Source organism: Monodelphis domestica, chromosome 1, assembly GCF_027887165.1.
Source record: "Monodelphis domestica isolate mMonDom1 chromosome 1, mMonDom1.pri, whole genome shotgun sequence".
In the NCBI taxonomy this organism is placed as follows: Eukaryota; Metazoa; Chordata; class Mammalia; order Didelphimorphia; family Didelphidae; genus Monodelphis; species Monodelphis domestica.
Window position 1 is genome coordinate 479,661,651 of NC_077227.1, and position 12,755 is coordinate 479,674,405.

Sequence of the window (12,755 nt, forward strand, 5' to 3'; positions counted from 1 at the left end):
GGTGGGTAAGTGAGTCATCCTCTTCTTTTGAATTCTGCCTCTCTATGGCAGAGAAGAACAAATACTTGGTGTTGTTGCCTGTCTTTTATCCTTCAAATGGGCTGTAGTTTCCATCTAATTGTAATCTGCCTCCTGCAGTGATAACCTTACAAAATAATTTGCTTCCCATGTCTTTCTTTTTGTTTTGAATTCAAGCTACTATGAAGGTGACTGTTCTCATCTCCTCAATCCCTTCTCCTCAAATCCAATTCCTGCAGTTCTGTGTTTATTACAAGCCTGCAACCTTTGGAATGACAGATAAGGCCAATTTGGCCATTATCCCATTATCCCACACACCCAATGATGAATGTTATTTATGCTCCACGAGTATTCTATTTAAGGCTCAGGGAGAGATCAACCATAGTCTGTATTCTATAGCATCGTCCACATGTACCCACTGGCTATCTGCAGGCACATCTTGTATATTTTTTACACATTGCAATTGTCAGTTTAATAACTGGTTATGGGAAATATTTTATGTAGGCAGCCCCTTTCCCACTGGATCTGGAGCCTATGTCTAATTGGAGGAGCTGGGTAAGTGTCTGACAGCCCAAGTCCCCATAAGGCCTGGCCTGAAGCGAACTGCTGGCCTTGCTAAATAATACCAATGTGTTGAGTACTTTTGAGGTCTGGACAAATGTCATGGGCCAATTAGAACAGTGATTATGAAGGATACTACTCACTCTCTGGAGGAATCCTGTCCTTGTGGGGGCAGCCAGATAGACTCCGATGATGAGGGTACAATCCTGTAACATGACCAGTCCCATCACAACCTGGAGTGGGGCATTTGATCTCACGCTTTTCAGCTCTTGAAGCATCTAAGAAGGAATGTAAGAGAACACTGAAGTTTCCTCTGACTCAGGAGTCATGGACAGATAGCTCCAGACAGAGGAAGAAGGAGAAAGGGAAGATTACAATGCCTAATACCAGTTTGCTGTTCAGAGAAGGAAGAGCTGAGGGGTGAGGTCATGGAGGGTGGCACAGGGATTTCCTGAGACTAGGACTACTAAACTAAATGTTCAATCAGATTTGAGGAGTTGATAACCCCAGTGGGATTTGGGGAAGCCATTTATTCCTAATACTAATCATTTGGATAGAAATTGAAAATTTCAGTCAATGATCCAAATATTTCTAGCCAAAGAGTGGGATACAATTATAGACTAGTAGAGCTGGAAACATGGCCATCAGCTAATTAAGCCCCTTTATTTGACAGATAGAGAAACTAAGGCCAAAAGTGATAAGACAAGTTAAAAGTCACCCATCCAGTGAGTTAACAAAACTAAGCATAGAGCTCCAGTCTCCTCACTCTGTCCAGAGACAAAAGTATTCTGGTAGCTGACTTGATTTTCTTTTTAATCTGTTTCGTCAGTTTGGTATAGACACTCCTTGAAGTTTTTTTCTATACAAAATCTCTATATAGGTTAATCTGAAATGTAGAAGGTAAAAAAAAAAAGAATTTATCTCAGAAATATGTTCCTAGTAGAACAGGGAAAAAAGGTAAACTTGGTGAAAAAAAATTTCTCAATAGAAATCGATTTGATCTGGGATGGCACCAGGGCAGACTAGTTTGCTTGGGAACCAGATCAAGTCCCCTTGTCAAACAGATAGGTCAATATGCAGATGGGGGCATAGTTTCTGGTAAATCAAGCATAATAGTTAAGCATGATACTGTGGGAAGAATGTTGGGTCCTATGTCAGAAAAATGGGTTTGAATACTGGTTTTGTCACTTTCTACATGTATGACTTTGGACAAGTCACTTTATATCTCAGGACCTCAGTTTCTTCATCTATAAAATGAGCAGTTGGACAGTTCCTTTCTAGTTCATCTATAAGCCTATGAGATAAGCTATGGAAACCACATACTTCATGATGACCTAAGCCAGAATTGGTTTCCTAAAAGAAAGCTTCAGCCCTATGTCCCCAGCCTTTCTTTATATTATGAAATAAATTTACTCACAGCCAAACTGAGATATCCTAAGTCTGTCCTTTCCTTTAGTTTGTACCCCTTAAGGAGATTGAGTACTCCCACTATTCCTCCCCATCCTTTGGCCAAATGATCAGTCAGAGGAAGGAATAATCACAGAATCCCCTCATTGAAGGGCTTCAAGCAAAGACAAAGATCAGAGATGTCATAGAGAAATGTTCTTGTTCAAGTATGGATTGGACTAGGGAGTTTTTGGAGTCCCTTCCAACTTTCAGAGTCTGGGACCCTGCAACTTTTAAAGCCATTTACATCTGTCATTTGGATAGAAACTGTAAAAAAGTCAAATTAATTATCTAAACATTTTTAAGTAGCTAGATCAAATCTCAAAACCATACAGGTAAATGACCTCTAGGAATTGATGCAGAGTGAAAGGAGCAGAACCAGGAGAACATTGTACACAAAGACTGATACACTGTGGCACAATCAAATGTAATGGATTCTCTACTAGCAGCAATGCAATGACCCAGGACAATTCTAAGGGACTTATGAGAAAGAAAGCTATTCACATCCAGAGGAAGAATTGTGGGAGCAGAAACACAGAAGAAAAACATATGGTTGATCACATGGGTTGATGGGGATATGATTGGGGATGGAGACTCTAAATGATCATTCTATTGCAAATATTAATAATATGGAAATAGTTCTTGATTAATACTAGTAAAATCTAGTTGAACTGCACATTGGCTATGGGAGGGGGAGGGAAAAGGGAGGGAAAGAACATGAATCATGTAACCATGGAAAAATATTCTAAATTAATTAACTTAAGTAAAAATAAATAAAACCATAGAGGTATTTGGGAGGAAGTATAGGTCCTTGGGTAAGAATATACAAAAATTTCCTTCACTAATAGCTAACATTTAGATAGCTCTTAAGGGTTTCAGAGCATTTGATGTTTTCTCATTTGATCCTTAGAGATTGTATCTATGCCTGGCCCTCCCTCCTCCTCCCTCACCCTCTTCCTTACCCCCTACCCCACCCCAACTGATCCTGGCCTCACCAGTAATGGTTCTCATCACCAACTCCTGCCTGCATATCAGCCTCTCTCTCTTTTGAGGATAGAACCAAGCTGCATTTATCCTTCAATTCATCAGTAGCTTAATTTTTATTTTTTACAGGCTTCTTGGTAGATATTCCCGCCTTCCATCTTTCTAACACTCAGTTTGGTCTGCCACCTGCCCAATTTCAGAGAAAAAAGAGAGCACCCAAGAAATCCCATCTTTAAGGCAGCTTAGATTATATTTCACACACCTGTGTATGGGTAGTAACATTCTTCTACATTTAAATCCTGCTTGTAGGAAAGGCAGGGGCTTGGCTTAAGAGCAGGGGAGCTGAGTTAGGAAAGCAGCCTAGAGATTGGCTGGGATCTGGCTAATTAAGAAAGCTGCCTTACATGGAGGCAGAGAGATCCTGGGAAAGCTGCAGTAGGTGGGCGCTGGGACCAGACTTATCTGGGAAACAGCCACTGAAAGCAAGAAATGAAGGTGGGGAGAAGGGGCCAGGCTAACCTAGGGGAAGGGGTGAGGGTTTGGAGGGAGACAGAGCCCAGGCCCAGGAGGCAACAGCAGTACTGGGGACATGGTGCCCTGGGAAAGTGTTCAGCAGGTGGCTGGAATAAGGAGCATAGGGAATGAGGTTGGGCAAGAGGCTTACCAACATACAGTAGGGGCTTAATAAATATTTGTCCACTGATTAATGGAGTGGGCAGGAGTGATCAGTAGGATGAGTGGTCTTTGATAGGGTGGCTAGATCAAGGTCAGTGTCTCAGTCAGCCAGCAAAGACAGGATCCAAGCAGGCCTATAAAAGGTGGCCTAAGGCCAACGGGGCATTCCCAGCCTTACCTTTGCTGTAGTAATTTTTCCGGACTGTGTCCAGGGGCCTGTTTTGCTTTCCATCGGCTGGGAGCAGTTTCCCTGCTTCTACTGGCAGTCGACCAGGCTCCCTGACTACCCGTACTTGCTCCGCCTTTAGCGCTATGGCCTGCTCTAGGAGGCCCAGGTTCCCTCGGGTCATCATGTCGTACATGTCTGACTCATCAGTCACCGCGGACTTCTGGGAGTGTGCATCATCGTCCTTGTCACCATCAGAGCGTACCTCAACGATGACAGAGTATTCAGGCTGAGGGCTGAGCTGGTTGGGACAATGAGCCTTTGGGGGGTCTTGGGAGGCATGAGGGACTTCTTCACAGACGACTTCAGAGGGCTTCTCTTCCTCCTCCTCATCTTCTTCCTCATCTTCTTCCTCATCTTCTTCCTCATCGTCCTCTTCCTCCTCCTCGTCCTCCTCTTCATCATCCTCTTCATCGTCCTCCTCCTCTTCAGTGGCCTGTGCTCCAGTTGGGGTTTTGCGGGAGTCCTGACTGACCAGGTTCTCTCTGGGCTCCAGACAGAGCTCACTTCCCCTCTCTCCTGTGACCTCAATGACCTCCTCAGCATCTTCTGTCTGGATGAAGATTTCCTTGTCTCCTTCTTCCCCGGATACCGGCTCTCCCACCCCCTCCTGAACCAGGTGGACGATGTTGGTGCTGGGTTTTGCAGCTTGCCCTTGGTTCTCAGGCAGCTGGCCCTCAATAGCCAGGGTTTCTTCTGCAATTTGGCCCAAGTTTAAGAGAGAAGTGGCAATGATTTCCTGGTAGCTGCTGTAATTGGCCTTGGAGGGGCCTGTTGGACCACTGGATGCATTGGGTCTATAGTGAGACTTGGTAGGGCTCCTTCCTGCACAAAAAAAGAGACTGTAGATATGAATCCTTCCCATTCCTTCCCCAGAATAAATGGGGCTTGATCTGATAGCATCAAAAGTGCAACTCGGAGATGGCTAGGATTTTGTATTCTTGTTTTAATTTGCATTACATCACCCGAACTAGACCCTGAACTACAGAAACTCCTGTCTTATAGATTTGTCTGACTTATTTATAGAGAAGAGAGGCAGTTTGTGTTAGTGGGTAGGGAATTGGCTTCTAAATCAGGAAGGCTGGGTTCAAGTGTTGCCTCTAGGCTCCTGTGTAACTCTAAGTAAAACTATAGATTGTGACAGGCTTTGGGATAAGTTCCTCTGAAGGATCTTTCTTTTAGAGTCAAATCACAAGTTGGATAAAAGGAAAAACCATTAATATGGTAGATACTTATGATAAGAGAAGGAGGTGAATGGGGCATATTGTGAGAATGAGAGACAGAAGATGAATAGTTCATGATAGTCTTGTAGAACTGAATGGACCCTCTGGAGAATTTGTGAAAAACCTACATAAGAAATAAACATAGGAGATGCCTCATAGGACTGCCATCTCTATCAGTAGTGAGGATGTTCATATTAGTAAAATCTTGATTCCATTAAAATACCAAATTTAGTAGTATTTCTCTTTGTATCTTTTTCCTCTGTACCAGCCAACTCCAGCACAGAGCCCCTGAATATAGTCAGTGTTTATTGCACTTTTATTGAACAGGTGAATGATTAAGTGGTAATTATGCAAACTAGCAGAAAAGCTTACAGAATTTTCAGAAACAAACAGGCCCCTAAATTCCATTTCATTATAAAATTTCCACCCTAATTCTACCCAACCACTTTCCAATGTCAATTCCTTCTTTCCTCTAACTTCCCAAATATTCTTCTGTGATACACATTTCTTATTCCTGCATCCTTGACCCAGAGACCAAGGAAAAATTTCCCTAAAAGAATTCAGGAAAGCCTCTCTTTCTCTAATTTCCTTTAAATTCAGGCTTAGGTCAGGGCTCATATAAGCTCATGTTAAAAAATGAAACTAGCATCACCATGTTAGAATAATTCTTTCTCATAATAAAACATTAAAAATGTACTTTACCCTGTCATGGCTAAATCAAATGTTTGTAAATGGACTCATTTTGAATGCATTAGGGGAGTATGGTTTTTTAAAAAAGGGACTTTCAGTGAATCCTTTGCCTGTTAAGTCACCTCTGTAATTTATGTTTTGTAATAGGTCATTTTTTCACACCACTTTTTCTTAAGATGGAGCTCAGGCCAGCAGGGCATTTACAAGGAGACTCAGACAGCCCTGAAAGGCACACACCACTGCAGGTGCCTGCCCTGTGGCAATTATTTGGATTTCCCTGGGGGAGCCTCCCAGCATTCCTGAAGACAAGAAAGCTCTTGTTTTCAGAGGGGCCTTTGATTTGGGGAGGCTGAGCCAAACTAGTGTTCCATTCCCCCCTGAAACATGGGACTCCCTTGACATCCTCTTCCCTTTAGGACTCACAGGGCCTCCAATTCTTCTGCAGCTACACTAAATGCCCTTTGTTCAAAATGGAAAAAAAACAAACTTTCTAATCGGAGTTGACAAAGCACCTTCAGCTGGCTCCGGGCTATGAATCTCCTCCTGTTCTATGGGTTCAGGCTCTTCCTCTTCCAAAGTTCCTTCCGATTCATCAGAGACAGAATCCTCCTTCACCTCAGTCTCTTCACTGCCATCACTATCTACATTGTAGCCTTCATCAAGAGCCAGCTTCAGAGGATGAGATTTCCTCTTGGACACCAGGTGCTCCGCCTCCGTGTCATGAAGCTTTCTTTTCTTCGCTAGAGGACAGCTTTGTAAACTGGAAGGAAGAAAGAACTCAGTTCAGCAAGAGGCACAAGGAAGTCTACAGATAGATGGGACCTAGGGAGGTCAGCCCATCTATTTTCCAGGCCAGGTTGTAACAGCCAAATCCTGCAGATGAGCATTTGTTTTATTTTTAATGCCTCCACAGTTAAAGGAAGAGGATTGATTGTATGATCCCCTTCAACTACTCTTTCTGGAATTGAAACATTTTCACATTTGGAACAACTCTTCCCAGGACCTCGCCCCTAATTAAGACTTTCAAAACCTGTTTCTTTATTCCATCTTCCATGTGGGTTAGGATGATGTCTGGACTACCAGTTAATACAAACCTCTCTTTTTACTTGACCTATTTCCCTTCTCTTTCCTTTCCTTCTCTCCCCACCTCAGACATTTACTAGTTATTCAACACTGGGCAAGTCAGTTAGCCGTGGTCTGCCTCAGTTTCCTCATCTATAAAATAGGGATAATAATGCTATCTTTTAGGGTTGTGAGGATAAAATGAGATAATACTTGTAAAGCACTTTGTAAGCCTAAAATGCTATATAAATGCTAGCTAATATTATGTTGTGTCCATTGTTTATGCTCACCTTAATTTTGTGACTTTAATGATGTCTCAAAAATGATTAGAATATATAATCTTTGAGGGCAATGGCTTTTTCATTTTTATCTTATCCCTACCTGGTACTTATTAGTTACTTAATAAATGCTGAATGAATAAATGAACTAATGATGCAATGATCATCTGAAAGACCATCACAAAATGAGTCTCATTCTAGTTGTGGAGAGAAAATCCAACTATACTTCTCAAAAATGTAGAAAAAGGGTCATCTGGGTAGCATAGTAGACAATGCCAGGGCTGGAGTTGGGAGGATCTTGGCTCAAATCTGGTCTCAGACACTTCCTAGCTGTGTGACCCTGGGCAAGTCACTTAACACCAATTGCCTAGCCCTTACTGCTCTTCTCTCTCAGAACTGATACTAAAACATATATATGTATGTATAAGTATAGTAAATGTTTACTTCCTATCTGTATATTTAAAACCCTTACTTTCTATCTGCAACAATATACCTGTATATATATGTATATACATATATGTTAAACCCTTACTTTTATCTGTATATATACATACACACACACATATATATAACATATATATATATCCACATACCTATCTGTATTGTATATATACAAATAAAATGGGAGAGATACCATGATACTGCAGTAGGGAGAATGTTGCAAAAGGGCAGATGCTGTCAGAAGATGAAGTATTTCTGATAATAGACATTTGTGTAGGGCTTCAAGGCCAATAGAGCTGTACTTGACCCTGATGGAGCCTCAGAACAGCCCTATCAGGTAAAGCCTACAGATATGAATGCCATCTGGGTACCTATAAACATTGGAAAATGAAGGCTCAGGGGATTGAAGTGATTTGCTCATTTTCACATAGCTAGTAAACGTCAAAACTAAGACATAAACATGGGATTGTCTTGATTCTAAGTTCAGCCCACTTTCTACTGAGTCAAAGTTGAGTCCTTCAAATTACAGGCCAGTGAACCTGATGATGATGCCTGGAAGAATTCTAGAAGAGTGATTAATTGGATGATTTATAGGCCTATTAGAAAAGGGAATCACTATGCACCAGTATGAGTTTAAGAAGACCTAGTTATACCACATCCACTTTATTTCCTTCAACAAGATCACCAGATTGTCACTAGGATGCCATAAATATAATGTATTTGAATTCCAACATGGCATTTGACATAGTCTACCATGTAACAGTTGAGATGGAGAGATGCAGACTGGATAATGATAAATGTAGGTGGTTTTGGACCTAGAATAGTGCTGGTAGTAGATGGGTTTGAATGAATCGATCCAAAGAGTTGAATTTAGAGAATTTATATCAGTTTAGGGTGGGCATCTTTGGTGGAGTGCTTTAGTGATCTGTCACTGGTTCTATTCTGTTCTCAATTCTTATGAGTGATTTGGATAGATGATAGTCATCAATTTTGCAAATGACATGAACGTAAGAGAGAGAGTTAATTACTGGATGGCAGAGTTAGGATCCAGGCTAGAACAAAGGGCCAAAGCTAATGGGGAAAAATCTAATAAGGATAAATGTTAAGTCCTGTTCCTGGATTTAAAAAAGATCAATTGTTCAAGTACAAATAAGAAAAGATGCAACTAGGAAAAATTCATGTGAAGAAGATCTGGAAATTTTAGGAACCTAAAAGTGCAATGTAAGTCAACAATTTTATTTAATATTTTTTTAAGCTAGTGCAATCTTGGGCATTAACAGAAACATAATATTTGGGAAAAGAGAAATTGTAGTCCAGCAATATATATTGGCCAGGTCAGACTGCATGCTATATATGTGAGCAGGTACACCCGTCCAGGCTTTCTCCAAGCACTAACATTGGTGGTGGGTCCTGTTTCTAAGAGATGCCAATTTTTTTCTCTTGGTAGTCTGGAGGCTGTGGTTCCTATGCTGTGTGCATTGTGGTTCTCTGTTGCCTCTTGCCTCTGTTGGTGTTGGGAGAGGTAGGCATCTGGAGAAGGCAAAAGAGTGAGGCTGAAGGTCAGTGGAGGATAGTAATGGGAATGGGCTCTCCCTGTGCCATTAATCCCAGGAGACAGTAGACAGGGATGTCCAGGGATGGTCCCTAAGGACCACATTCTTTCTGGGCAGCACCTATTCCATTGAGCAGCAGCTGGTGCCTCAGAGATTCTAGGATGGTGAAGTGCCCAGTCTTCTCCAACAATATCGCTTTTTAAAAAAAAGTCAAGAAAAAACTAGATATTTTCACTATAGTTCCCTAGGGCCCCCTTAGGGTCCTCCTTCCCCAACAGAAATGAAGTCCATAGAAACAGCCTCTTTCAGGATCTATTCTTGGAGCATCCAGATGATGAAGTGCTCTCCTCAGTGGGTCAATGGAAGCACTTCATTTTCTCTGGAGCAGCCTAGTCCCTGTCTGTGGAAGGTCAGGAATCTGAGGGCCTTGTTCTCTTCTTGTGATGGATGGATGGAGGGTTTATTTGAGAAGAAGAATCCTGCAATTATTCTTCCAGTCAGATCACATGGCAGTATTACCTCTAGTTCTAGAAGCCACATTTTAAGAAAGACATTGGCAAGTTGTAGTATAAGAACTTGAAGGAACTCCATGTGATTCTCTCCAGGTCAGTGTCATGGAAGAAAAGTTGGAAGACCTGGGTTTGAATCCTTGACTCTGGCTCCTGTCAGCTGAGTAACCATCCTCATTTGTAAAATGAGGACTAGATGATCTCTAAGATCCTTTTCTTCCTGTTCAGAATCCTATGATTTTACAAAGTCATGGCTCTAACCTTCTATGATCTCTTTAAGCTTGCACAACCTTGATCAGACACAGCTACTAGGAATTGCTATTTGTAGTGCAGATTACATCAATAATCTCATTTTACCCTAGGTGGCAACTGGAGTTGAGGGCTGGATTTTTAAAATCACTGAATCTATCTTGAAGCACGTAGATCAAGGGACACACCAAAAGAATTTACAGCAACTTAGTTAATTTTTGAATCCAATTACAGATGTATCTCCTTCCTGACCCAGCAGGGAAGAAAAGGTGCACCCAGATGAGAACCATCTGGCCTTTTCCCTCCTCTCTGTGAATCTTTCACTTCCCAGCAAAGGTGTCTTACCTTCTGTGCCTTGAATACTTCCCACGGATGTGCCCTGAACCATTGCATCCTGGTGTGGGGCAGCTTGAGGAGGAAACAAACAACAATATAAACTTGGGGGTGACTTGGAGGTTTGGTTTTAATTAGAAGAATCTTCATTTAAGAAATGACCCCCCCACTCCCCCAAAAAACTATGTAGTAGAAGATAATTTTATTTAAATTGTTCACATCCCTTTGCATTCCAACTAGGAAAGAAGGGGAGAACGGTTGCTTGCAGTTTGCTAAAAATTAATGAAATGACTCACCCCATTTAATTAAATGAATGGTTCATTATAGTTTTATGAGTATGTTTAATTAAAGATCTGTATGTGTAAGACCAAGTCTTTTAAAACCAGCATCTACTGTATCTTGCTTCCCTTCCCCATGGATACATATTTACGGCTGCAGAGATATACACGGCCACTGCTTTTTAAATTGTTCATCACACAGAATTTTGCAGTGGTTTGTAAACCACATTTAGGATGCAGTCAATAGCCGTCACCCCCTTTTGATGTTGTCTGTACCTCCTGTAACTATCTGCGTTTTGCAGAGGGGCCTCCCTAAGTCATAGAAGCTGGGAGAGGGTTGTTGTTGGGTTTTTTTGCCATCATTCCCATGGACTCTAACGATCTGATTCATCTATAAAATGATGGTGTTGGACTAGATGGTCTCTGAGGTTCCTTTTCACTTTAGATCAAGAGTCCTATGAAATCAGGGGTACCTACATCTTGCCCCACTCCTAAATTTCTATCCCGTATATTTATCCTCTTCCACTGGAAACTATTGAAAACTGAATATAAAAGGTTACTCAGGTTACTCAATCCCATGTTAAGGCAAACCTAAAGAATTCAGTTTCTAGATTTCAGGGGTTGCTCTAGATGTGGTAAGGCATTGCTAACTCGTAGATTCACAGATCAGACTGAGCACTGTCCATATATGCTTAATTTGCAACCCAGAAATCAACCAGTGGAAGAAAAAAAAAGTGGGGATTGTGACTTGAAACTGAATGGGAAAGTGCTCTCTTTGAGCTAAGCCAGGGAAACAAAACTAACAAATGCTGCTTCTTTTAAGGTCTTTATATATATAGACTTCCTGGTTTTTAGGACCAGATGGAAGAAACTAGTGAAGATGCACTTGGGACAGCAGTGACTAGGAGCTTGGTTTCCCTAGAAATTTGACTTTTTGCAGCTGGGGCTGGGGGCTACAGGCTGTATTCTGGCCATTAATTGGCTTGTCTTTTGAGGCCCAATAGTGTTGAGGCTTTTTTTGTGTGTCTGTGGCTGTTTCAAGGTGGGTTTGGGTGAGCTCCAAACATTCCTTAATCTGCCATTTTGGCTGTGGGAAGGAGATCTGACTTCTATAGTTGTTAACTGAGACGGGAAGAAAATCTGGATTGGGAATCTGAGATTTATGTTTCCTGATGTAATCTGCCTTCCTCCAACCCCACCAAAGGGCAAATTGATTGAATCACTGCAGAAAGTTCTTCAACTCCTTTCTCACTGGAAGTGTTTTGACCTGAAGAAATTCAGCTTATCCTAACATGATGCTTCCCTTTTAAAGTGCCAATGATATGGGCAAGATGTTGTTCCTTGGCACCCACACTGGATTAAAGTTTTCAAGAATTGTCAGTTAATTTCAGGAAGCATAGCCCATTGGAAAGGATGAAGTTCAAAAGTTAGTACCTGGGCTTCTCTTAAGGCCAACAAAACCCATTCAAGAACATGACCTGGACCTCACTTAGCAATGAAAATCAGTGCATTGGGCATTCAAGTCTGAATGTAACAACACTCCCATTTTTCCATGAGAAGCATTTAGATTTTATATGTTCTAAGGTTTAGGAAGAAAGGAAGGAAACAAGCATTTTTTAAGCATATATGTTAGGCACTGTGCTAATTTTTTTTTTTTTACAAATATATCCCATTTGATCTTTGTGACAACCGTGGTAGGTAGTGCTAGTAGGATGCCCAATTTATAGTTAAGGAAACAGAGGCAGACAGAGGTGAAGGTCACATAGCTAGTAAGTATTTGAGGCTGCATTTGAATTCAGGACTTCCTCATTCCTGACTCAGAACTTTAGTCACTGTACCATAATTATTATTACTTTTTAAAAAACCCTTAACTTCTATCTTAGAGTTGATTTTAAGTAATGGTTCCAAGTCAGAAGAGCAGTAAGGGGTAGGCATTTGGGGTTAAGGGATTTGCCTGGGGTCACATAGCTAGGAAATATCTGCAGTCAAATTTGAACCCAGGACCTCCCATCTCAGAGCCTAGCATACTACCTACTGAGCCAATTACCTGCCCTGTATAATTAGAATCTGCTCCCCAGGACTCTGATTCCCAGCATCCTATTTTCATTCTCACGTTAAATTCTTACATGTTGGAGATTAAGTTTGGGTGTGTGACCCCGCCTAGTGAATGCAGCTGGGAAAACATTTCTTTACCGAGGCATTTTCTTTTGTCCTTTTTATTTCTTCTAC

At 41.4% G+C, this 12,755-nt stretch overlaps 1 protein-coding gene across 14 annotated transcripts in view; it reads right to left on the reverse strand.

Moving 5' to 3' along the window:
• The window catches only part of MYT1 (myelin transcription factor 1), a 206,572-nt gene that overhangs the window by 71,972 nt on the left and 121,845 nt on the right, over window positions 1-12,755 (reverse strand). For 8 of the 14 annotated variants that reach the window (XM_007475479.3, XM_016427958.2, XM_016427957.2 and 5 more), the window contains 4 exons: window positions 10,261-10,323; window positions 6,336-6,583; window positions 3,863-4,735; window positions 723-857 (listed from right to left, as the gene is read on the reverse strand). In XM_007475479.3, coding sequence (XP_007475541.1) covers window positions 723-857; window positions 3,863-4,735; window positions 6,336-6,583; window positions 10,261-10,323 — 1,319 coding nt within the window. The remainder of the gene's footprint in view (window positions 1-722; window positions 858-3,862; window positions 4,736-6,335; window positions 6,584-10,260; window positions 10,324-12,755) is intronic. The other 6 variants (XM_056812769.1, XM_056812774.1, XM_056812772.1 and 3 more) reach the window with 1 other exon arrangement.